Source organism: Saimiri boliviensis, chromosome 11, assembly GCF_048565385.1.
Source record: "Saimiri boliviensis isolate mSaiBol1 chromosome 11, mSaiBol1.pri, whole genome shotgun sequence".
Lineage (NCBI taxonomy): Eukaryota > Metazoa > Chordata > Mammalia > Primates > Cebidae > Saimiri > Saimiri boliviensis.
The window spans coordinates 107,050,818-107,078,319 of NC_133459.1; the positions used below are offsets into that span (position 1 = coordinate 107,050,818).

General features: G+C 34.8%; 1 protein-coding gene and 1 long non-coding RNA gene across 9 annotated transcripts in view; one reads left to right on the forward strand and one right to left on the reverse strand.

Annotated features, from left to right (window-relative positions):
- Positions 1-580: 580 nt before the first annotated feature.
- On the reverse strand, positions 581-27,367 carry RNPC3 (RNA binding region (RNP1, RRM) containing 3). 3 transcript variants are annotated; one of them, XM_074381325.1, is made up of 16 exons: positions 27,282-27,367; positions 26,830-27,022; positions 25,343-25,390; positions 21,200-21,318; positions 20,214-20,297; positions 19,676-19,787; positions 18,916-18,984; positions 17,639-17,781; positions 13,904-14,029; positions 12,720-12,868; positions 10,783-10,944; positions 9,613-9,707; positions 8,902-8,960; positions 4,331-4,463; positions 3,621-3,692; positions 581-2,459 (listed from the first exon to the last, which is right to left on the reverse strand). In XM_074381325.1, the coding sequence occupies exons 2-15, from the start codon at positions 27,016-27,018 to the stop codon at positions 3,633-3,635; spliced, it is 1,548 nt and encodes a 515-aa protein (XP_074237426.1). In that variant the 5' UTR covers positions 27,019-27,022; positions 27,282-27,367; the 3' UTR covers positions 581-2,459; positions 3,621-3,632. The 3 variants fall into 3 exon arrangements, with proteins under 3 accessions (XP_074237426.1, XP_074237425.1, XP_010342103.1); XM_074381324.1 differs by lacking the exon at positions 27,282-27,367 and adding an exon at positions 27,158-27,240; XM_010343801.3 differs by lacking the exon at positions 27,282-27,367 and having other exon boundaries at positions 581-656; positions 26,830-27,018.
- LOC141580331 (uncharacterized) overlaps positions 27,324-27,502 on the forward strand; it is a 58,819-nt gene continuing 58,640 nt past the window's right edge. For all 6 annotated transcript variants that reach the window (XR_012512557.1, XR_012512559.1, XR_012512558.1 and 3 more), the window contains exon 1: positions 27,324-27,410. This is a non-coding gene — a long non-coding RNA (uncharacterized LOC141580331). The remainder of the gene's footprint in view (positions 27,411-27,502) is intronic.

The window sequence follows — 27,502 nt, forward strand, 5'->3', positions numbered from 1 at the left end:
TAAATCAAATTTAAAAGATGAGTATATATATATATATATATATATATATATATATATATATACAGCTGAAACAAATTTCATTAAAGAAATAGAATAATTTTACATGGAAAACATTTCATCTTTGAGTGATGTCCTGACAGATGAAAGGTTTAGGGGTACAAAAATGGAAGACAGTATTAGGGTAAGGATACAAATTCTCTATATTGTGATAAATCCCCCACTTCCAAAAAACCAAAATCCCAATAAAACTCAAAGCCAGACAAATATGCAATAACTACAATAAAAAAAAAGTGCATTGGTATCCAGGTAAGAAGTTTTAAAAGGCAGTATCTGTAATCATAAAAAAAAAAAAATTGTATTATCAAATTGCCTTAATAAGAAATTTATGTAATCATCTGGTTATGTTTTCTTCAATGTATTAAACCAGATAAAGAAAAAATACAAACACTATTTTATTGGAAAGAAAATAATTTATTATATTTGATGAAAATCATTAAAATACATGTAATATAGCTCCAACACACTGATTTAAAGGCATACTGATTTAATTTTTAAATACACTTTCAAAGTTGTTACGCACAGTTCCATAGTCCAGGTGGTGAATTTCTTCCTCTCAAAGTTGGAAACGCTTGAAAGACACAGGATTCAACAGAAACCTAAAACATCACAAAAGCCTATTAAAAATAATAACTATAACAGTTCACTAGTTTAAAAATAACTAAAAGCTGAATCATTTGTATTTAGAAAATTAGTGAATCATGTCAGTATAACAAAATTTATCTAAATAGCTTATTAAAAAAACGTGATTTATAACAGTTACAAAATAATTTTAACTCTGCCTATAGAAAAATAATTACAATTTACATATCAGTTTTGTACTTTTAAGGTGATAACAACCAAATTTTGAATTGTTTTCACAGTACTAATAATAGTAGCAGAATTCTCAACAAAGAAACATAAAGGCTCCAACCCTTCATTTTCCTAGTTATTAATATGAGGTTGGATGGCTAGGTTGATACTAGGTACCTAACCATTTTATTCCAAAAAAGCGGTATCCAAACTGGTCAGTCCTTAGAATTACTAAGGAAACCTTTTCAAATCTGATTCTTGTACTCCATTCCCAGAGGTTCAGATATATTAGTTCTAGGATAAAGTATAGGAATCTTTATACATAAAGACTCTTCCTTGGTGGTTCTCAACCGTGGTTGCACATTAAAATCAGTCTGAGAGGTTTATGCCAATATCTGTACTACACTCCCAACACCTTAAATCTAAATTCTGACTGAGGAAAACAGGGACCAATATATTTCTTAAGGATTTTTTTAGGAGAGTTTCACTCTGTTACCCTGGCTAGAATGCAGTGGTGAGATCACAGCTCACTGCAACCTCAACCTCTGGGGCTCAAGTGATCCTTCCGCCTTAGCCTCTATCACCGCTCACTGCAACCTCAAACTCTGGGGCACAACTGATCCTCCCTGCCTTAGCCTACCAAGTAGCTGAGAGCTGAGGTGCACACCACCACACTCCGCTAATTTTTGTATTTTTTGTAGGGACAAGGCCTCCCTACATTGCCCACTGTCTCAAACTCCTGGGCTCAAGTGATTCTCCCATCTCAGACTCCCACAGTGTTGGGATTAAAGGTGTGAGCCACTGAGCCCTTTTTAAATTAGTATTTCTTTCAACTTCCAAATCACTTTAACCTGCAGCCAAGACTGAGAACCACTGTTCTTGGTGATTCTGGTCAACGACCAGTCTGGAAACTCCTATTCCTATATACCTGCCAAGACTGTTTTTCACTTAATGTGCTACCATGAGTCAGCATTATGAGTTTCCCCTCTGTTACGATTTTCTTCTGTTTTAAAAAAGGGGAAAGAAGAAAGATACTTCTATTGCTATCTATGTCAAAAGATATTCGCAAAGACTTCAGATAAGAGGTCTGATACTCTTTGGAATTTATATAGTAATCCAGACATCTTAATTTTCAATATTAAGTACTTTTTAAAAGAAAAATAATTCCTTTGTCCAATTAAATTTCCATAACATATAAATACCTAAACCAGATATATTATAAAACAGAAAGCATATGTTATTGAATTAGGTTTAGAAAATAAATAGAAGAAACAAGACCATATTTTGGTTTAAAGCAAATGAACACATTCTCTAAGTAAGTTGACCTGATTCACTAACTTTCCCTCAAAAAATTATAACCTAAAAGGACAGCAAGGAAATTCAACAGCAAATCTATAAACGCATAAAAGATTTGTTCAATCTATACAAATAATTTTAGAAATACTTCATTTGAATAAAGTATAAAAAAAATACTGCTTAACCTGGATCAGCAGGTGGGGGAAGGATAAACATTTCTAGGAAAAAAACAAAACACTGCCCCAAAAAGGATACGACAAGAAAGGATACACTTTGCATGACAGTATTACAGCAGTATTTACGCAGGAATGCTTCTAAAGAAGAACAGCAGAATGCAGTTTAATTTTTTTCGTATTTTTCAGCATCAGATTTACAAATAAAGATTTTTTAAAAACACTGAAACTAATTTTTCCTTTAAAGTGTGTATAAGACTTGTGACTACCGAGTATCAATGTACAATAAAATTCAAGTATTCAAGCCAAAGGGACTAAACATTAAGCAAAATTTTCTTACTCATATTTGTCAGTTAAACACCAGTAATTGTGATCAATTTAATTCATGTTCTTTTAGTTTACAGAGAAAGAAAAATTTAAATAAAAAACCCAAAGGAATATATTTCCACTTATTTCTTAAACAATATAACAAACATTAACTTTTAAAATGCTTAATTCTACCATATTTAATCATCAAATTAAGTATGCACTAAAATTATTTTAAAGACAAAAGATTTAACTCTACAAACCTATATTGTTGTGAAGTTTGTTAATAATTTTATATATGTATTGTACAATTTTTTTTAATGATAGTTTTATTTTAATTTTTATTTATTTTAACATTTACTTCAGGTTAATTTTAAGAGCTAAAAAAATGCAGCTTTAAGTGTTTATCCCAGGGGTTTTCAAGTTCTGGTCCCAGGATCAGATGCCTCACAATTACCTGAAAAGTCACTAATTTAGCAAATTTTCAGGTGCCAAGAAGGGTGACCAACCTGTCCTGGCTTGTCAGACACTTTCTCCATTTCAGCACTAAATGTCTGGCATCCTGGAAATTCCTCATTAAAAGGAAAACTGGAGTAGCTAGTGCCCTAGGCCCCCATATCAGACCTACCAAATCAAACACTCTTTCAGGGAAGGGAGGAACCTACAAATCCATATTTTATCAAGCTCTCCAAGTAATTTGATATATATTTGAGTTTAAGAACCACTGCTTTACTATAGGCAGAAAGTTAAAAAAAAAAAAAGAGTAATAGGTACACTCCCCTTATAAGAGTTAGTCTCCAAACTTAATTTTTACATACAAATGAGCTTTATTCTAGTTATAGTTTTGAACTTTAACGGGAATTACACCATAAACAGATATTTCCCTAAAAAAAAAAAAAAAAAAAAAAGGGGAAACCTGAATTACTATTCTATCAAACTTTTTTCTTTATCTCAAGAAATAGTCTTGTCTTTTTATTATGTTTTATTCACACTTACCTTTATTAATTTTTAACACTTTCTTTTTCCTTCCTTAGGATCTTGCTTTGGTCTAGCAGATCGAGCAAATTGCTAATATTTTAAAATTAAGGTTTCCTTCAGGAATACGCAAATAATCGTTTCTAAATAATGCTCAAAAACTTTCTAATGTTTGCTGGGAATATGGTTTTTAATTTACCCAGAGTGCCTCCTGCCTCTCTCTATGACTTGAGAGGAAATTAAAAATTAACTTTTTCTTTATAGTCATTGTTTTTTATACATGGACTTTTGCTTCTTTACCTATCCTGCTGATTTCTAGTTTGAAAACTACAACGACTACTGAAAGCAAAATGGTTAATAATGATATACTCTGGTTACTAAAATTCTCATGTAGAAATATAAATTACAATAACATGACAAAATGAAATAGTTTTTTTGACTCCAAATGTACTTCAGGATACTGTAGGCATGACTGTGTACTTTTGAGCTGCACAAGTGAAACATTTGAACTTGGCTGATATTGAACAACCTCATGCTGCTGAAGCTCCTTTATTAAAAATTTAAATAACATTGTCATGTAACTCAGCTAAGGTAGGTGTAACTGTAACTAAATGAATATCTACAGCTAGAATGCCAATTGTGGACATTTCTAAAGGGTAACATGAAAATTAATTTCAGTTATACTCTTCTAAAAATTATATAGTTTTGAAATAGATGGATTTAAAGGATACAACCACCATGGGTTTTCCAAAAAGCACATATCCATTAGCTTCCTTTAAGGCTTTTGCTGCTGCTTTCTCATTAGGAAGTCCAATGAAAGCCTGTCCTTTCATACGACCTTCTTTCATCAAACGTATATCAAACCTAGAAGGAAGAAAGAGTTTTGATTCAAAGAAGGTCAGTTTCAATGATGTGAATGAAAATGTGTTGAACAATTCAAAAATGTGCTATTTCAAATAAAAATGACTACCCCATTTGATAGGCACGTAAATCACTCAGTTTTCTAAAAATATATTTTGTGTTCTGCACTAAAATTGATTCTACAAGTAGGTGGTATTTGAGGCATATTTTTAACTATTCTCAACTATCATGAAAGTATGTGATTTTAAAATTATACTACTAGCAATTAGAAAAGAAAACTTCTTCAATTATTATTTATCTCAATTTTTTAAAAGTTCCTTACAGTCTGGTACTAGCTGCTCAAATGATTAAAAAAAACAACTATACAACCAACAATAGAAAAATACAAAGGGCTGATAACAGCCAGTTATAAGCAATTATAGAATTCATTATGTTATTATTATTATTATTATTTTTGAGACAGAGTCTCACTGTCGTCCTGGCTAGAGTGCAGTGGCCTGATCTTGGCTCAATGAAACCTCCACTTCCTGGGTTCAAACAATTCTCCTGCCTCAGTCCCACAAGTAGCTGGCATTACAGGCGTTCACCATCATGCACAATTAATTTTTGTATTTTTAGTAGAGATGAGGTTTCACAGGCCAGGCTGGTCTTGAACTAGTGACCTCAAGTGATCTCACCCACTTCAGCCTCCCAAAGTGCTGGCATTACAGGCACAATCCCAGCCTAGAGTTCGTTATATTACTATAAGCAATTATAGAACTTTGAGTAGAAAGAAACCTCAATCATTATCTAGGCAAAACCATCATCTTACAGGTGATGTCTAGAGACAGTGAGTCACTCTTCAAAGCAGATAACCAAAATCTAATGTCAGAAACACAAACCAAATTTTTAAATCTTAATACAGTGATCGATTCCATGGTGTATTCATTTTTCAAAATTTTGAGAGAAAATCATAGTCAAAAGCAACTTAGAAAAATCAGATTGTCATTTACAACTGAAATATTACCTAATATTTAGGGTATGAGACTACCCAAACAATACAACATAAAAAGTATTAAAAAATACAGTAAAATATTTTTTTCTTTTTCTTACAATCATGACTCAAAGATGGCAACAATGAAAAAGACCTAGCATTTTGCATGGCCAGCAAAAGAAAAAATATTTTGGCATCCTGTAAAGAAGAGGTATTTGCCCCTAATGGATATAAATGTAGAATTTTAAAATATTGTTCCATTTGTGTATTTGATCTAAAAAAGTACAGAAGCCAGATAAGATTTTTAAAATATTGGTGTCACTTGAAAATTAAAATGAAATTTAGTTAGAGTCACTTCTTTATCTGTTCTCAAAAGACTATCTTTTCTACTTCTTCCTACTTTTAATTTGTATGACAGTATGGCAGGGAGTCTCTCATACTTTGGAATTACCAAATATGGTAGTGTAAAGAATGAAATTCTAACTCCAAATATTAGATATGATTTGGCTCTGTGTCCTCACCCAGATCCCATTTGAACTGTAACTCCTACAATTCCCATGTGTCATGGGAGGAACCCCGTGGGAGGTGATTGAATTACAGGGGCAGGTCTTTCCTTTGCTGTTCTCTTGATAGTGAATGAGTCTCACAAGGATCTGATTTCTTTTTGCCTGCCACCATCCACGTAAGATGTGACTTACTCCTTCTTGCCTTCTGCCATGATTGTGAGGCTTCCCTGGACATATGGAACTGTGAGTTTCCCATTAAACCTCTTTCCTTTCTAAATTGCCCAGTCTCAGGTATGTGTTTATCAGCAGTATGAAAACATAATAATAAAGCAAACTGGTACCGGTAGAGTGAGGCGTTGCTGAAAAAGATACCCAAAAATGTGAAAGCAATTTTGGAACTGGGTAACAGGCAGATGTTGGGACAGTATGGAGGGCTCAGAAGAAGACAAGAAAATGTGGGAAAGTTTGGAACTTCCTAGAGACTTGTTGAATGGCTTTCACAAATGTTGATAATGATACGGACAATGATATGGACAGGCTGAGGTGGTCTCAGATCGAGATTCAGAACCTGTTGGGAACTGAAGCAAAAGGTGACTCGTTACATTTTAGCAAAGAGACTGGTGGCATTTTGCCCCTGCCCTAGAGATATGTGGAACTTTGAACTTCAGAGAAATGATTTAGGGTATCTGGTGGAAGAAATTTCTAAGCAGCAAAGCATTCAAGAGGTGACTTGGGTGCCATTAAAGACATTCGGTTTTAAAAAGGAAACAGAGCATAAAAGTTAGGGAAATTTGCAGCTTGACAATGGTAGAAAAGAAAATCCCATTTTCTGAGGAGAAGTTCAAGCCAATTGCAGAAACTTGCATAAGTAACAATGATCCCAGTGTTAATTGCCAAGACAATGAGACAAATGTCTCCAGGGCATGTCAGAGGTCTTCATGGCAGCTCCAATTATCACGGGCCTGAGGCCTAAGAGGAAAAAGTAATCTTCTGTGCTGGACTCAGGGTCCCCATGTTGTGTGTAGCCTAGGGACTTGGTGCTCTGCCTCCCAGCCTGTCCAGCTCTGGCTGAAAATGGCCAACATAGAGCTTGGGTGGTGGCTTCAGAGGGTGCAAGCCTCAAGCCTTGGCAGCTCCCACATGGTGTTAAGCCTGCCCGTGCACAGATGCCAAGAGTTTGGATTTCAGAGGATATAGAGAAATGCCTGGATGTCCAGGCACAGTTTGCTGCAGGGGTGGGGCTCTCATAAGCCACAGCAGTGCAGAAGGGAAATGTGGGTTTGACACCTCCACACAGAGTCCCTAATGGGGCATTGCCTAGTGCAACTGTGAGAAGGGAGGCACCATCCTCCAGACTCCAGAATGGTAGATCTACTGACAACTTGTGCCATGCCCCTGGAAAAGCTGCAGATACTCAACGCCAGCCCATGAAGCAACTGGGAGGGAGGCTGTACCCTGCAAAGCCACAGAAGTGGAGCTGCCCAAGGCCATGGGAACCCACCTCTTGCATCAGTATGACCTGAACATGAGATATGGAATTGAAGGAGATCATTTTGGAGCTCTAAGATTTGACCTTCCCACTGGATTCTGGACTTGCATGAGGCCTGCAGCCCCTTTTGTTTTGGCCAATCTCTCTCATTTGGAAAGGCTGTATTTATGCAGTGCTTGCACCCCACTGTATCTAGGAAGTAACTAACTTGCTTTTGTTTTTTAGGCTAATAGGCAAAAGGGACTTGCCTTGTCTCACATGAGACTTTGGATTGTGGCCTTTTGAGTTAATGCTGAAATGAGTTAAGACTTTGGATGACTGTTGGGAAGGCATAATTGGTTTTGAAATGTGAGGACATGAGATTTGGGAGGGGTAAGGGGTGGAATGATATGGTTTGGCTCTGTGTCCCCACCCAAATCTCATCTTGAATTTAACTCCCATAATTCCCATGTGTCCTGGGAGAAACCCAGGGAGGTGATAGAATTATAGGAGTGGTTCTTTCTTGCCCTGTTCTCCTGGCAGTAAATGAGTCTTATGATCTAATGGCTTTAAAAAAAACATGGGAGTTTGCCTGCACAAGATCTCTTTTTGCCTTCCACCATCTATGTAAGATGTGACTTGCTCCTTCTTGCCTTCTGCCATGATTGTGAGGCTTCCCTGGCCACGTAAAACTGTGAGTTCTCCATTAAACCTCTTTCCTTTGTCAATTGCCCATTCTTGGGTATGTCTTTATCAGCAGTGTGAAAACAAACTAACACATTAGCTTTTATAATATTTATAAATCACAACTCTCTCTTGCTTTTACAAAACTGGAAGGCTTGCTAATGCAGTTCTTTTAAAAGATGACAATTTACTGTCAGAATAAGAATCTAAAAAGTTTTGCTTCATGGCTATATATTCCTGGAGGATTCATTAAAAGAATGGGTTTAAAGGATAGTCTTTACATCAGAAGACTCAGCATCACCCAGCACCTTTTTAGAAACACAAATTCATGAGTCCTATCCATGAAACCTAGAAAATCAGACTCTCTGCAGATGGGCCTAGAAAACTGTTTTGCCAGGCTTTCCAGGTGATACATGGGCAATGTTAAAGTCTGAGAACCATGGATTTAGAGAGATTAGGGTCAGAATGTATCACAAGGCCTGTTTCTGTAAAGAGCTTTATTAGAACACAGCCATGAATATTTGTTCAGGTTTTATTTATGGCTGCCTTCAGAATACAACTACAAAATTGAGTAGTTCCAACAGACACAGTATGGTCTGCAATAAAATAAAAATATTAAAATTTTGCTACCTGCCCATTTGCAGAAAAAGTTTGTCAACTCCTATTCTAGACATCTAAAAGATCATTCTAGACCAACTTCTGCAAATAATTTTTTATCTCTAAAAGGAAAATACTGGGATTAAAACAGTGGTAGATTTGTAACAGGTAAAAAGAAAATATAATTTAATATTATATTTTACTGTCACTTACATGATCCGCTGTGTTTCTGATGAAAAGTCAACATATCTTCCAAAAATATATTTAAGGTCCTAGAATTTCAATTAAAAAAAGACAAATAATAAAGCCAGGAAAAAGAACTGGTAATCAATCAATCAATCAATCAATCCATCAATAGAAGAGGTCATACAGGACTAAAGTAGGCTTTAATCTAATGTGACTGTTGGCCTTTCTAAACGGGAAATTTGGACATAAATATATAGGGAGTAAGCTATGTGAACAGAAAGTCAGAAATTGTGGTGGTGTTGCCACAAGCCAAGAAAGGTCAAAGACTGCCAGCTTCAGCATAATAGCAGAAGCTATGGGAGAGGCACAGAACAGATCCTTCCCTCACAGCCCTCAGAATGAATCAATTCTGCCATACTTTTGACTTCAGTTTGCCTTCAGAACTGTGAGACAATACACCTCTGTGTTTCAGCCACATGGCTTGTGGTACTTTGTTATGGCAGCTCTAGGAAATTAATACATACCCCAAACTCTGTCTCAGTATTTACTGCCAGTGAAGTCAAGCTATGAGAATATTATTTTAATAAAAAATTAACCTGAAAATACTAAACAATAATTTGTCATGCCCTGAAGTACAGTAAAAAACCCATTCTTAGAGGTAGTTTCACCAGACTATAACATATCAAGTATAAAACCTTCAAATTATTTTCATTTACGTGAAAAAAACTTTATACCTACCTTTTCTTGAACATGTTTAGCTAAATTCTTTACATAAATTCTACAGTTTGGTTCACCAGGTTCATAACTTCTGAAAACTGAAAGTGTTTCCATTTCTTATTAAGAAACAAAAAAACAAAAATATAAAATTAAAATACTTTAGCCAAGTTTTTAAAGAGAATTATAATATTCAAATACAACTGTAAAACAGACGAAATGAGTTTTATGAAAATGTTAAAACCATAAAATTAGTAACAATATTACAAATGAGTTTAAATATACTCACCGAAAATCTGAACTAATTATATATATAAAAAAATAATTTTTGATTTAAAAATTTCAGGCATTTAGAATAACTAAACTAAAATTTGTCCAATAAAATATCTACTATTAATGGTCCATTAAGATGAGTCATGTTATAAAAAACAGTAAAGCATATATGTTATCAATTGATTTGTGTAATTATTTCGCCTAAAGTGAATTTTCCAAACCATCAGCCATCTCCATATTTAAACAAGAATGAACTAAACACAGTATCAGGCATTTCGGACTAACCATGGCCCCAGAACCCCTGTATAGCTCCTCCCATCTAATGTCAGTAATCTGTTCCAGAAAACTAAGATAGATATTTTGTATAAAAATCCTAATTGGAAGTCTATTTCCCTTTACTATAGGAAAAATTACAAATCAGTCTAAAGCCTCTAAATATTTTCTGACAATGTACTAAAACAGTGAAAGTCTTTGGGAAGTAGAAAACTATCATGTGAGGACATAAAATACTAAATCATAGATTTCTAATCACCATTTGTTTTTGAAATAATTGGTTTGTGTGTATCTCAGACACAGTATTTGTTGACAGTGTATCAGCTACATTTGGAATATGTAACTCCAGACGTGTAGGACACAGTGACTTAACTTAAATGCCACATAAAAGTTTTAGGAATGAAAACAAAAATTTTTCCCAAATATAGACTGGAAACACTGTAGGAAAAGGAAAGTCTCCACGCGCCCACATTAAGTATGAGTATTTAAAAAAAAAAAAAAAACAGAAGAGGTGATGACAAACATTAACTGGAAAGATTTAAAGTATGTGTCTTAAATTAAAGTAAATGACATGACAGATAGTTTTGTTTCTGTAGAGACAAAGATATGTAAAATGGAATATGTTCTTAGTTTATTCCGTGACATTACCTTCTCTAGAAATTCTGCCCTTTTCCAATTCTCTTCTAGAAATACATTCTGATGGCATTTCATCAGAGTCTTCTTTAATTTCCTCTGTGATGTTCAAATTAGGTTTGGGGAAGATTTTTCCGAATCCTATATTGGATGCATCAACTTCAGTAGCAGGTATATCTAAGAATTCAAAGTTAACATTAGCCGTTAAGAATCTTTCCTTTAAAACCAGTTTTTGGGTTCCCCCCTCCTATTATATATTTAGTAATTTACCTTTTGGCACAAATTCTTTGGTGTTTCTCAATATACTGAAAGACGCATATGCAAACTTTTTCTATAAAGCTCCAAATAGTAAAAAAATTGTGTTAGGCCAGGAGTGGTGGCTCACGCTTGTAATCCCAGTACTTTGGGAGGCCGCGGTGGGGCAGGGGGAATCTGAGTTTGTGAGTTCAAGACCAGCCTGAGCAGCATGGAGAAACCTTGTCTCTACTAAAAATACAAAATTAGCCAGGCGTGGTGGCCTATGCCTGTAATACCAGCTACTTGGGAGGCTGGGGCAGGACAATCGTTTGAACTTGGGAGGTGGAAGTTGCGCTGAGCAGAGATCATGCCATTGCATGCCAGCCTGGGCAACAAGTGAAACTCCGTCTCAAAAAAAAAAAAAAAAAATTATGTTAAAGGGTGACTAGCCATGATGTAAGAAAAATTTATAAAAAGAAAAATGTTAAATAAAACATACAAAAATGGAGCTATCTGAAAAGGCACTAAAAAAAGCACCACATTCTCACTCACCATGCAAAACAGGAATTAAAACTACTCAGTTTTTCACTCACTATGTTTGCAATACTTACTAGAATTCTATCCTATATTCAGAAAAGTGCTCAAAAATATATGTACAAATACATATTCCAGTAGTTTCTGTAATAGTAAAAGAATGGAAACAATCCTAAACTTCTATGAAAAAGGCATGATAAAATATTGATAAAATTATATTATGGGCTATTATATAGCCAAAAAAAAGTAAAGTATGTAAGTTTATATTCTGACATAGTAAGCTACCCCTAACTAGATTGTAAAGTTCAAAAGCGAGAACATGCCAAACTTGTCCATGGAGCCCACTAGATAACACACTTTCAACAAGTCATTATTCAGTGAATCATAAATACCATCAAAATATAACATTCATTTAAAAAAAATAAGAGAAAAATGTGTTTATACATGTAAAGGATAAGGTCTAGAAGGATACATACACATACACACGCCAAATTGCTAACAGTATTTGCCTTTAGGTAGCAGGACAGAGGAGAGGGAGGTTTGAGGTGTTAACATTTTAACAATTTTACTTTCTGTTTTGATTACATTTCTATCAACTTGTATTATTTCAGAAATTTCAAAATAAAGACTTGAACAAAAGAACACTATTATAATATCAAATTCATGATTAAAACAAGCAAAAAAGAATTATATAATTTCAATACATTGTTATTAAACTTAAGAATAGTGTTCTTGGCAAACAATCTTCCATGACTTTTGTATTAAATATATATTTACATTAAGTCTACAACTCATAAAAGTCACACTGCTTGTTTTCTAACCAATAACATTAACACAATTGCACTAATAAAACCATAGGCCACCACCTGAAACAAGCAAGGAAAAACTCAGTAGCAGAAACTCCGTTATATTTTTAGTTTAAATATCAGCAAAAAAACCACTGAATTTCATTCTAAAGGTCATTACTAGCAAAGGGCAACAGTGACGATCTCACCATTTACCATCAATTTCTGTTATACAAAAAAGTTGAAAGTGGATACTATTCCATGATTTTGAGAAAGAACTAATTGCATTTTTTAAATATAGTTGACAAACACTAAAATACAAAAACATTACATGTAAAACTTAATTGTAACACAAAAAGTATTTCATTTCAGCTTTTGAAAGAAGATTAACCTTACCATGATCTTTTTCCTCACAATTTTGTTCCTTCTCTAAATCTTTCTTAAATGCAGCTGGCATGTCAGTAGATATATGGAATGCAATTCTTTTATTACCTACAGGTTGTGGTTGGTCAAATACATCTGAGGGTAACAGCACTGGATGTAAACTGTTATTTAAAAACAATCACAGCATTAGTTTGTAATTGCAAATAAAATCCTGAGTAAAGTATTATTTCAAATTTACTTTAAATTTAACAAGTTAACACTGACAAAGGATTCACACATTTGGTATTGAATAAAGTGAGTGACTCAGATTTAATGGTTTAATAAACTTCAATGATCTCATATAGGTACTACTAAATTATTAATTTACACATAAAAAGATTGAGGCTCAGAGATGTTAATAGTTAGTATAAAGTCATTCTGTAAATGACAGAGAAGCAATTTGATGACTACTGGTTCTAAACCGCAGGATATTTACTAATATGCAAAATAGTGCATTCTATGTTTGATATTTTAAGCATATCTATGTCAGTTAACACAGTTAACACTAGACTTTGAGGACCTTTGTATGAAAATGTAATGTAAAATATCTTGATAACTCTTTATATGGATTATATGATGAAATAATATTTTGAATATAATGAATTAAATATTAATAAGTTATATTATCAATATTAATTTCATCTGTTTCTTTTCATGGTTTTAATGTGACTACTGACAATTTTAATGTGGCTCATATCAATTTCTATTGTTCAGGATCACTATAGAGATTCAAAGAGAAAAAAGAGTAACACATTTCAAATCAAACATGTATATAACAAATATCATTTTACTAGCAAGTTCTGGACTATTTAAAAAAAAAATAAGAAGGTGGGTGGGGGAGAAGAGAGAGAGAAAAAGAAAAAGAGAAAGAAATGAGGCAAGTAAAAACAGAGGAGAAGTAGAAAGAAGGGAGATAAAAAAGAGGACAGTAAAGTAAAATTAAAAGTGGAATATTCTGAGACCTGAGGTAGTCAACAGTATCAAACACTGGTCAACTGTGAGAGAATTATGAATACTTGTAAATTTGGCAAATAGGAAGCCAATTTTAAACCAAAAACATTGACAGGAAACAAATGTCAGATTGAAGAATGATGTGAATTAAGCAAGTAAACAAAGTACATCCAGAAACCCTCGTTTCACAATTCAAATAAAATTACCTGTGTGAAGGACACAAAGGTATATTCAACATATCCTTTATTTTTCTCTTTTTCCTTACATGGCGTGGCTTTATTGTTTTGGGTCTTTTGGGCTGAAGATTTGCTAGTTCCATTAGTTTGTTCATTCTACAATGAGGAGAGGGATGATAAACAAAATTTCCTTATCTAGAAGCATAGCTATATACCACTGTTTCTATTAAATTTAAATTTGTATTTGGTATATAATTTAAATTATAAAATGATTTACTTACATCAAGTTTACTTATATAGAATACCATCAATTCAGAGATAATCAATTTGATAAAACCTCAAAAAATTGCCTTGCTCAGCTTTCATCTTACTTTAAAAAAATTCAAAATAGACTTAATTACATGTTATCATTTTTTTAAATGTACATTTCATCATAAGCAGCTGCCCAAATAAAATGCCTGGACTTCATGCCAAACAGATGAAAAAGACACAATAATAAAATCTATATGATATTAATGTTCTTAAATCATTTTGATTCATATTCTAATTATTAAACAGCGCCTGGACTAGATTATGTCATTTAAAAGCATTTCATGCGTAACTGTTGCAAGTCAGTCATTATATAAACAGGGTAACTTAAAGCACTTGAGAACAGTGTTCAAATACTGTACTATGCTCTGAAGTAGTTTCAGCAAGTGACAACACCTTGTACCTAGCTTTTCTCCATTAAAAATATAAATATTTAATATTAAGGACAGATCTTATCTAGGCATTTTTGTATCATTTACAGAGCAGGAACTCAGAAACCGCTAGTCCCAGCTCTACTTCTCAGGGTTGCATTGTAAAATTTGAAAGCAAAATAAATACATATACTCAACATAATATGAAGAGAGGAAGGAGGGTATTGTTAAAATAAGCTTTAAACTTTTTCACCATGTGAAAAAAATGAAAACATAAAGTTTTAAACTGTATTAAAAAACCATGGTTACCAAAAACTTTATGAAAAAAAAATAGTTATTCAAACAAAGTGTATGTCTATATTTATAAATTGCTGACCCAAAGTACACCAAGCCTCTACAACAGTGCCAGTATATATTCAGTAATCAATAATTAGTTGCTGAATAAATGAATAGTACAGGTTGAGCACTCCTTATCCAAAAATGATTGGAACCAGAGGTATATCAGATGTTGGAATATTTCCATATACATTATGAGATCTCTTGAGGATGAGACAAAAGTTTAAACATGAAATTCATTTACGTTTCACATAAAACTTAAGCACTGAAGGTAATTTTATATATTATTCTTAATAATGTACATGAAACAAAGTTTGTGAACATAGAAACATCAAAAAGCAAAAGTGTTGGCTAGACATGGTGGCTCACGCCTACAATCCCAGCACTTCGGGAGGGCGAGAAGGGTGGATCACTTGAGACAAGCCTGTGCAACATGGTGAAACCCTATCTCTACAAAAATACAAAAAATATTAACCAGGCATAGTGGCACAAAGCTTGTAGTCCCAGCTACTGGGACTGATTAAGATCACTTGAGCTCAGGAGACTGAGGACGTATTAAGACATGACTGCACCACTGCACTCCACTTAGGGCAACAGAGTAAGACCCTGTCTTAAAAAGAAAAAAGAAACAAAGAAAACAAGCAGAGGTATCACTAAGCCAGCCAAATGTGGTATCATACTGCTACTTAAAAAATCTCAGACTTTGAAGCATTTTGGATTTCAAATTTAGTTTAGAGAAACTCAAATATTTTACTTTAGAGATATTCAAAAATACTGCATGACTTTTGTTTTATTTAGGGCTTGTTACATTTCCTGAAGATAACAGAAAAGCATGAAACTAGAGCTTGGTACATGCAAAAGCTATGTTCTCTCTCATGACTCAAGATGAATTACTGGCAGAATTCCACACTAAATCCTTTAATGGAAACCTAAGTAAACAAACAAAAAAAAGGTTTGGCCAGTTTATTATAGCATTTCTAATTACTATCATTATTTTTATAAAGAAAGTGAAGTTCACAGAGTTTAAGTAATTAACCAAGAGTTAAAAACGCTATACTATTCTTTTTTTTTTTTTTTTTTTTAAGCAACAAGTTAAAGTAACCATCTATCAGGAACTGCCAGCTTCCCTAAATGCCTCTGTTCAAGACAGATACCCTAATCACTCCAATTTTGTAGTTTCAACCCTACCTACAACTCGACTAGAAAGAGAATACACTGTACATTGTACCACTACTTAGGTGGACAATTAGTGACAGTCAAATTGCTGCTCATGATTTGTTCACGTTGCTCAGAGTCTCTGCTGGGGTTCTGCCTCATGCCAACCACTCACACCTCCTATATACCCCTTCTTCCATGCATAATCACCTAAGATTTTGATCATTTTCCCATAACAATCTTGTAGACAGGGGTAGACAAACTATAGCTCAATGACCAAATCCACCTAGCTGCCTATTTTTATAAAGTCTAGTTGGAACAAGGCCACACCAACTAATTAGGTATTATCCATGGATTCTTTCCCATTTAAGAATAAAACTGAGTAGTCACAACAGAGACCACACAACTCACAAAGTCAAAAATAATTTACTCTTTGGACCTATAAAGAAACTGTTTTGCAGTTCCTGTTCTAAGCTAGCCTGTGGATTATACACATGAACATTATTAACGTATTAGTATCAGAATCATTGAATAAAATATATAGGCAAAAAGTACCAATAAAAATAATTAATCTGCAGTAGTTACTATGAATAGTTTTGTATAGAATTCTAAAGAATTACTCTAGAAATTATTCTGACGTAAATAGAGTCCAGAAGAATAAGCATCTGTCAAAACATGAACATGACTGATGTTTATTATTTATAATAGTTACATTCAAAGGTTACCATAGAACACTAAATTAGTGAATACTGAACCACTGTCCCTAGGAAAATTCAGGGTTAGGTTCCTGGCAGCCTCTGTTTACAATATCTTGTCATCTGATCAATACATTACCTTGTTTAGTATGTATTTATGTCTAAAAGTACCTTACTTAATATACACTGTTGATTCATCAAAATCAAACTCAGTCAATACCACCATAACTCTGGCCTGAAAGAAAGCTGAAAGAAAACTATGTATTTTCTCTGTCAGGCCCAACACAGCCTTCTTCAGCTTAAGAACACTAAAGAGCACTCCCAACACCATGTTCAGGGGCCATTTTAAAAAAAAAAGAGTCACAACAAAAAACTCAAAAATGTGAAAAAAGATAGTGTTGAATAGACCATGAAAAGAATACTTGTTTGTAGTATGAAAACTCAAACAAGAAGGCGGAAGGTCTCTTTATTTGACTTCATCTGGGAACCTGTGTGTTGACTGACTCAGATTTTTCACCACATGGCACAATGTCCATTCTCATAAAAGACATTAAAAAGCATGTCGATTATTGATTTTGGAGTCACAAACAAATTTTAGCAACTAGGCAAATTTGCAAATATGGAATCCACAAATAACAAGGTTCAAATGTACTTTATACTATCATAATCATTAATCTAAAGAATTATGCATAATCCAAAAATTTTCACTTAGGTCTCCGTATCTATTCTCAGGTCTTAGTTTATAGCTACTATATGAGCTTGAGGGGCTGGGGGGCTGAGACAAATTCTAATCATCCAAAATTATGAAGCATTATGTACACAAAATCTAGGGAGAGCAAGAGTCTCTTTCTCATATTATATGTTTCTTGGAAACTAAACAAATATTTCACGTTACAAACCTCTGTCGGTCCTCATCATCACTGCTTTCATATTCTGATTCTGCGCTAGATAATTCTTCATCCTCGTCTGGCAAAGGAGGTTCCTCAGGTGGCTGGGGAGATGTGGGTGGAAGAGGTGCATGCAGTGGCATATAGTCTTCATACTAATTAAAAGAATAAAACAAAAATACTATGGCAGTCTGATATATTTATAGAACAAACCCCATTTGAATACTTGATTCTCATTTCTATTACATTTTTTAACACATTCTATACATGCTGAGGAAACACTTATTGTGACAGATCACTAGCTGATCACAAAATTTGTCTCGTCTTCCTTTACCCTCAGCTGAACTAAATTTTCAAACCTCCTCTGCAGTTCTGTTTCTCCCCTTGTAAGTGAGTTATAGCCAGTGAAATGAGCCCATTAAAAACTCCCACATATAATTCTTCCTTCCTGATCTGTAGACTGTGTAGTATTGTCTTCATCAACCTCGGAAGGCACGTAGTAGAAACAACTCAGGTGATTTTCATGGCTCAGTAGTGCAAAATATCCCTGCGGTCTACTTTTGGAAAGGATCTGATATAACCAAAAATAAATTTTATTGTATTAAATGGCTAAGAATTTAAGTTTTATTTGTTAACAGCAACCATTATAACCTTAACTAATACTCCAACAATGCATCAACCAATGAGTAGGAGTTGGGATTACAAGGAAAAAAGAATCCTCAAGTTAATAGTACATACATTAGAAAAGCAGCAAATCCCAAACCAAATTCGCTTCTATTCCTATAAAAACTTTCAAAGTATTAATAATTTTGCACTGCTATTATTTATAAATATACTAAGAGTACTACAGAAAAATAACTACAATTATTCAAGAGCAGGTATAGCCTACTATCTAAATTACTGACAGATTTGCATAGTAAAGTCTAGTAAAAAATATCAGCACCCTTTTTTCTTTTGCAAACAAAGCTCTATTTGTGACAAAACCAGAATAATGAAATCTTTAGGTAATTTAGCTAAGTGTAATTAACTAATAAGATGGCATAATGGTTTGGGTCAAAACACTTAACATACTAGATGACATGATAGCCTTTATTGCCAAAAGCATTTCTTTCATATTCTGGCTTTTCCTCACTTTCAGTTCCCAGTTCTTCTATTATCTTCATATTACTTTATATACATTCCTTAATTTCAATGTACATCAGAGGTTGCTACAACACCTGTATAATTCAGCTTTAAAATCCCATTCAGGAAGAGAAATTTTGACTTGAAAATTCTAAGAGCTTTCTTACCATGGGAGGTCGCGCAGTAATTGGTCCAAAAGGTGTGGGCAAATTCATTTTATTCATAAGATGAAGGACCTTAAAGTTGTAAAACATTTAAATTCACATATAAAATGGTTTAACTCACATCTTGTATTTTAGGTACTAAAAAACTTTCCAATAATAGTATTTATTAATTTACTGTAAAGGAAGACCTGTCCGTCTCTTGCCTTTATAATCTCTGCATAACGTAAAACAAAGCGTGGGCATATCTCAGATCAACCTTCCTAAAATGTTTATCAATTCTACATGTTCAATTATTCCCAAGGCTAAGAATGTAATGTTCTTGCAATATAAAACTTACTATAATGATTTTATATCTTTACCCCAATTACTGTAAAATTATTAAACAGAGAAATACAATAAAGAATATAAATACCTTCTATACTTTGAACTTCAAAAGAAAATTACTACCAATATTTTTAAGCATTTGCTCAGGAGTCTACTATACTTTTTCTTTCCAGAATCTCTATGTTAATACTGTATTCTAAAGTAATAGAGAGAATTACCACAAATTACATTTCCTAAACTAACTTCTGTTTATTAGTATCCACTTCTATCTTATAAAAGTGTTTACTTAAAAGTAGTAAATATTTCATTACATTTAAAAATACTGTATCACTGCCTGTCTGGAATTAGTCTGATTACTACTTTTATGAGAATCAGCATGAAAAATAAAGTACCAAGCTATATAAAAAAGTCCTTTGAGGAAAAGTTTTATTCTACTTACCTGTACATAGAACTTAGGCACGCTTGCCAAAGCATTTACTATGTTTGCTAGGATTGTGCTGGAAGGTGGTGGGTACATATACTTGAGGCATGAATTTAAAGGAAAAGTCAACCTATAAAATAAAAAATAAAATAAAAAACATTTAAAATGCTTATGTTTTCATAATTTCATATCAGTAACTAATTTTAGGTGACATGATAACAAACACATTGCTCAAATAATACAGTACTATTAGATTTACCTTGTTCCTAAAAGATCCAAAGTACATTTACAAAGAAACTTGTTTTCTGATTTCAGTAAAGAAAAATAAGGCACTGTATTTCTTAGCAGAGGTTTATCTTGTAGCTCTGAGATTTTAATAGATGCTTTCTCTGCACTGAATTCAGTGACAAACTAATAACTCAAAATGTTTATTCAACATATTAAATATATGACATCAAATATCTTTGTTTTTAAAATTATCTTATTTGCAATATAAGATATTATAACGTAACACAAAACAAAAGCAAAAGAACAAAAAGCAAATAAAAATGCTAACCCATGGTTCGGTGCAATTCCATTTTCTACTGTTAAATAACCCAGTTCTTTCTTTTCTTTATCATCTTCAACAGGGTCATCAGACCTAGGACATACAGAATCAAAGTTGATCTTATCTTTCCAAAGAGTGAAAAACTGCACACAGAACAGATAAATTACCTTTTCAAACATCTCATTATAAAAACAGTTTCATTTTAAAAACAAAACAAAACCAAAAAAAAACAAACCTCTCAAGTATTTCACAAGCAAACACCAATAAATGGAAAGGGAACTAAAATTAACCTTTACTGAATCCCTTCTGCATTATTATTACATTGAGCACTGCACATTTTCATTTACTCTTCAGAACAAGCCTATGAAGATGGGATGGTAACTGTCACTGACCAAAAATAAAACTGAAGTTTATATGGTATACAATAGTGGTAATCAAATGTCTTTAATATGTGTCATATTCTCTTGGAGAGTTTATTAAAATGCAGACATCTAGAACATCTCCCCATCCCTTCCATCGCCAATTTAAGTTTCTGATTCAGTAAGACTGGGTTAAAGCTGTAGTTCTGCATTTTGATCAGTTTTCCAGATGATACAGCTCATCTAGGAACCACACTTTGAGAACCATTAGTGTAAAGCAAATTTGTGAAGGTGTAACTACCAAGAGTCACAGGTGGGAACCAAATGCCAGTCTTGATTTGATGACACTGACAAAGACTTTATCCTAGTTATTTTCCCTCCATTTAAGGTTGAGGATGAATTCATTTAAGCCCATCCTCTTCCCACTTTACACTGATTAACTTGTAATATTAAATCTGGTTCCTAACGCACAAATAGGAGCAAAAATAAAGATACTGTTTTACTGTACTAGATTTAATGAAAGAATCTGTCATCATTCATCCAATTATTTACTTGCTAGTTTGAAAACAATACAATAACTCTATCACTGATTAAAAAACATTTTTAAAATGTTACAAGAATGTATTATCTGCATACCTTTTTTTTTTTTCAGAGCCTGAAGTGGGACATGGGGAGTGAACATGATCTTGCTCTTTTGCAAATTCAACGACTAAAGTATGACCTAAAAGTTTCAGCTGATGGAGTCTTGTCAATGCCTTCAGTTAAAAGAACAAGAGCAAACATTTTATAATTGTACCAAAAATGATTTATTAGAGACCAGTTTTCATACTTTTTTTTTTTGCTAATGCTGTAAACATTTCCTTGACTATTTCCTAATTTACTTCTAAACTCAGGCTATCAAGCCTTTGTTACTAACTGAAGGACTATTTCCTATAACTTAGCAAAACACAAATCTGGCTAAATCCCACTGTATGCCACCTCTGCTTATACCCAGGCAGCTGAAAATGGCTAGAAAACTAACAAATTTTCCTGACCTCAATTTAAATTTGTAACAACTACCACAAATCTCAGGGTGACCTTTAATGGTGCCACAAAATTACTTGTTACAATCTTAGTCTGTTTTTTCTACAAATATCTAAGATAATATTTTGTACTTTCTCCTTGTTCCTTAACCTCACAATATTTCGCCTGCATTCTGTTAGTCTTGCACCTTGTTTCCAACTTCGAGACAACTGAAGTGATGACATGAGAATGTCAGACTCCCACTCTAACTCCCCATCTACCAGCATATGCAAGCACAAATTCTATGTTCCATCTGTTATCATTTATTAACTATCCACATGCCTACCTAAATCCAGTTGCTTGACCTACATACTAAATTCCAACCTCTCATCTACTCAAGGGTCTTTATTTAGCTATGCTCTGGAAATGTGTACAGTGGGGGGTGTGGGAAACGAAAAACCAAACATTGTATGTTCTCACTCCTAAGTGGGAGCTAAGCTGTGAGGATCCAAAGACATAAGAATGATACAATGGACTTTGGGAACTCAGAAGAAAGTGCAGGAAGGGAGTGAGGGATAAAAGACTTCACAATGGGTACTCTGTATATTGTTTGGGTGATAGGTACATCAAAATCTCAGAAATCACGACTGAAGAACTTATTCATATAAGTTCTTTAAACACCACCTGTTCCCCTCAAAACCTACTGGAATAAACAAAATAAGAAATGCTTGCTTCTATCTTCAAAATATATAAAGAATCTAACCAGTGCTAACCACTACCATTGTGGTCAAGGCAACCATGATTTCTTGAGTGAATTACAATATTTTAACTGATTTCCCTGTTTCTACCTTCTCTCCCTTCAGTCTAGTCACAACAGCCAAAGCAATCCTTTGAAATATGTCAGATCATGTCACCCCTTTGTTCCAAAGGCTCCCTATTTTACTCACAGTAATCTAGGTTCCTTCCTATGATCTACATAATATAGATTCTATGATTTCTCTGACTTCAAATTCAATGATCGCTCCCACTGTGTCTGCTCCAGTCACAGTGGCTTCCTTGAACAACATGACAGGCATGGGCACACCCTACAGCCCCTGTTCCAGCTGTTCCTCTAATTCAAATGCACTTCTCCCAGAAATTTCATTAGCTAACTTCTTTCACATCCTTCATGCTGTTGTTCAAATATAACCCTAACTACAGCCTGACCTCCCACTTAGCACTCCTGATCTTATTGCTCCACTTGTCCTTTTTCCATAGCTTCTATCATCTTATAAAATATTAAACAATTAAGTTTATTATTTATCTGTCTCCCCTTTTGAGAATGTGAACTATAATGATCTTTGTTTTGTTCACATATATCCCAAAACCTAAAACAGTATCTAGCACATAGTAGGCACTTAACATTTTTGAACACATGAAACTACAAGCTTTAACCAGGGACCGATTTTGTGAAAGACAATTTTTCTACAGACTGGGGGAAGGGGAAGGAGATGGTTTCAAGATGAAACTGATTCACCTTGGATCACAATAAGGCATTAGTAAGATTCTCATAAAGAGCACGCAACCTAGATCCCTTGCATGTGCAGTTCACAACAGGGGCCAAGCCACTGCTGATCTGACTGAAGGTGGAGCTCAGCAGATGTGGAGAGTGGCTGTTAATACAGATGAAACTTCCTCAGCCTGCCAGTCACCTCCTGCTGTGCTGCCCAGTTCCTAACAGGCCATGGCTGGGTACCTGTCTGTGTCCCGGGGTTTGGGGATCCCTGCCTTACATCATCATACAAAGTTAGTTTTAATATTTCAGTAATTTTCAAGACCCTAAATGAACTGTAGGCCTCTTCATGATCAGTGAAGCCTTGATTATCTCAATGGAGGTCATCTAACCTGACTTGCTTCAACTTTCTTCCTCTAAAAATGGGTATTACATATGTTCTTATTTTCAAAGATTTATGGATTTTCATTTTTAATGTTTACTCTCCCTACCTGACTCAGCTACTTACTCTATTCTTCAACATTTCTCTGTTTTCTTAACCCATCACTTTCCAATAAGGCCAAATATTCTCGGGCCTAAAAAACCCTATCAATACTCTCATTAACCTCTTACTGCTTCCTGTCACTATAAACATTTCCAAAGACAATGACCGGCTCCATATCCTCTCCTCCAAGTTATCTTTGACCTAAAACAATGTGTTTTTCATTACCATACTTTATTTATAAAGTAATATGCTTTATTTTTCAGAAGTCTTCTTTTCCTGAAAAAAGATTACATAACATTATAAAAGTACATATTAATGTAATGTGAAAGGCCTCTGTAATTCTACTCTCACAGCAAGATGTTTTCAACATTTTGGTGTATAGTTCCACCATATTTTTTTCTGTACATATCATGACATGTATAATACTAATTTCAAAAACTCTGAGGTTATATCTACACAATGTTTTGCAAATCTATTCATGTACTCTATCTGGGCTATCTTTCCTATTAACACATACCATTTGACATCATTCTCAGATAGTTGCAGTCCAGTATACGGATATAATGTGATTTAAGGCTTCCCTTCCTTTTACCAATGAGAATGTGGGTCATTTCTATTGTTTCGTGCCAAAAAGACTTTAATAGATGTGTCCATGCCTCATTTTGTATCATCACAGGATTTCATCTTCTTAAAACACTTTTCTCTTTGCATCAATGATGATTTTTGTTATGGGGTCTCCTACTTGAACTGCTCCTTCCCATTCTCCTCTCCTAGTTTATGATCCTTTGGGCAATCACATCTATTCATATGGCTGAAGAATCTTTCCATTTTTCACCTTGCCTCAGCTCTAGACTAATATTTTTAAGTATTTCTATAAAAGTAGCCCAATGACCCCTTCAAGTTAACAGATGACATGTGAATTCATTACATACCTTTGCAAACATCCTCTGGCTTCTCATGTCTGCTAATATAACAACCCAAATAACTCAATCCAAATATCCTGAACTATTTTCTCTCTCAACCCCTACATCATAAAACCTACAAACTAAATCTCTACTGAGTATACATATGCTTTTTCCTTTGTCTTCTTCCTGCCTTTTTCAGTTAGTTATTCTTGCCTTGGCCATTATAACAGCCTTCCACTTGGTCTCCTACCTCTAATGATTCTACACATCCATCCATGATATAAACTATACCAGATATTTTTCACAGGCCCGATCATATTATGAGCCAGCTCCAGAGTCTCAAGTGTCCACCTACTAAACCAAACTCAATACCTCTCTCCCAGACTCAATCTATTTTACAAGTTCCATTTCCATTTCAACACTTAGTTCCTGCCCCACTTACAACTTTCAATGACTCACAGCTTTATTTAGTGTTCCCTAACTGCAGAAGTCCCATCTCCCCTTGTTTTCTTCTGAAAAAATCCAATTAATCATTGGACTTCCAGCTTAAAGATCACTTCCTTTGTGAATGATTCCCTAGAATTTTAAAGAAATGTATATTCTCCTTTTAACACGTGAAACATCTTACCTTGTAATAGTCATAGAGGTATTTATCAATCTACATAATTTAGAATTTTTTATATTAATTACATATGCAATTAATTTTGCTTTATAGATAATCTACTAATGGAGCAAGATCTGCCAACTGACAAATCAAGTGTAGCCTTTTGGGAAAACTCTTGGAATACAAGCGCTTTTGCTTCTTAAAAACCACAGTTTAACATTATCTCCCATTTTGGAACCAAGATTGGATAAGAGGATATTGTTGACAACTTTAATAGTCAAAAAAGTCATACCTTTATAGCTGCTTTTTCATTAGAGAATGTGGCAAAAGCTGTATGTTTCTGAAATAGAGTTAAGGTACAAATTACTTCCAATATAATTCAGCTTCTCATAAAGAAATTTGACATTTTACCAGTGATGTGACATGTCAATAAAATCATGGGAAAGGATGAAAAATCAATACCATTTAACTGATTACTAATTTCAGTCCAGTGGTTTTAAACATTTTTGGGGGTCAGACTTCAAGATAAAAACTATGCAATCTCTATCATATAAAGGTGTGTACACATACCCATTTTACACATGCAAATAGCTGAAAAGACCAAAAGTTTAAAGACCTCTGCTACACAGAGGTTCACTTTTAAACAACTAAAAATTTACTTTCCCCATTTATGACAGACCTAAATCTTTTAAACTTTCCTCTATCCAAAACAATGCAGTTTAAAAACATTCACCAACAGGAGAAATCGTTCTTCAAGGTGCCTATCTCCTTTGTGCTTTAAATTTGTAACACTGTTAGATGGGAGAAGTCTATTTTTAAATATAAATTACAAAGATTTTAAAAAGCATCAGAAAAGAAACACAAGTCAAAAATAAAAGAATCACTATGCTAAGGAAGGGTTCAGGTCAATGCTCATTAAATTGCTTTAATAACTATCTCGCACATTCTAATTTTGTCTGATACACGATGACTTAATTAAACGTACTTAAATTGGGCCATATATAATTTATTTTTGAATTTGCTGGTGTAAATGGCACTTAAATTGATCAAAATTGGCCTTTCTTCTAACTCAGTGACTCTCAATTTGGGGTGCATATTAACATTAAAATCACCTGGGGAAACTTTAAAACCACTGATGTCTCGCCCCATTGCTATTCCTGTTTAATAAAGAGAAGTCTAAAACAGCTTTGGGTATAAAGCAATACAAAGTAATTGTGTAAATTTCTCCAAAGACACTTTTAACAGTCCTAAAGAATTTTTCCCGTCGGGAAATTTTTGTGAAAAGCTTCTCTGTGTAGCAGAAATCCTGTATTTAACTCACGCATCACCAACGTAATGTCTCTTCTACTTTGACGAACGATTTAACATTGGCTTACAAATGAACCAGGACTTTAAAAAATTCCTTGATGCATTTGTAAGAGTACTCTAGGTCCAGGAGAAATAACCCTAAATTCAAAAAAGCTGTGAGGCTCTCAGTATGGATCCAAAAAGGGAATATAAATAAGCCAATTTCCATTCCTCTGCTTTGTCGTTCTCACTTGCCCTTTTCCGCAGTGCTATGACTAATCTAGACTCCAGCCGATTAAAACTCCACTTTGCAGAGCAGATACTCTGACACAAAAGAGGTCGGACAGGGAAGCTCCCATCACACAAGTACATCTTCCCCGCTAGTTTCCCTCTTTCTCCAGCCAGCGCTCCCCGTCCCAGGTCACTTGCTCCCCCTCCCGGGTCACTTCCCACAGGCCTTCCCGAGAGGCTCGGGGTGGGGCGCGCCCTTACCAGTCGCCCCTTATCCGACAGGACGCGCACCGACTGCGCCCCGAAGTACTTCAGCAAATCCTCTTTCTCCTCAGCGGTCAGCTCAGCCGGCAGGTGCCTCACCAGAAGGGTTCGGTCGCCCCGAGGCGAGGAAACCGAGGCGCTCGTGCATCCCCTTGATATTACGAGCGGCTGCTCGGACGCTGCCATTTTCCTTCCAGAAGCAAAAACAGAACGCGTGGGACGAAGCCTCAGTCAACACTGCAGCATCAACACAACGTGGGATAAATATTTTTTCCGTCTCGCGCTAAGGATTCTGGAAACCCGGAAATACGAGACAGAAAATCACCTTCTCGCGAGAACGGTGCCTCCTAAACGCCCAAAACCTTCGGACACTTTTCTCGGCGAAGGGCGCGGTGCTGATGACGGGAAAACAGAATGATCTAAATTCCAGGTAGCTTCGAAAGACTTACAAGCAAAAATTGGCCCAGAGACGTGCGAGGGTTAATAGACGTTGTTAATCAAAGAAGGAACCAGGAACCCCAGCCACAAGATGGGAGGAAGCTGGACACCCAAGGACAGCAGAACTCACGACTGCGCATGTGCGGGCTGGGACCGTCGTGGGGCGGGGCGCGGGGCGGGGGCGGGGCGGGGCGCCGGGCGGGGCGGGGCGCCGGGCGGGGCGGGGCGCCGG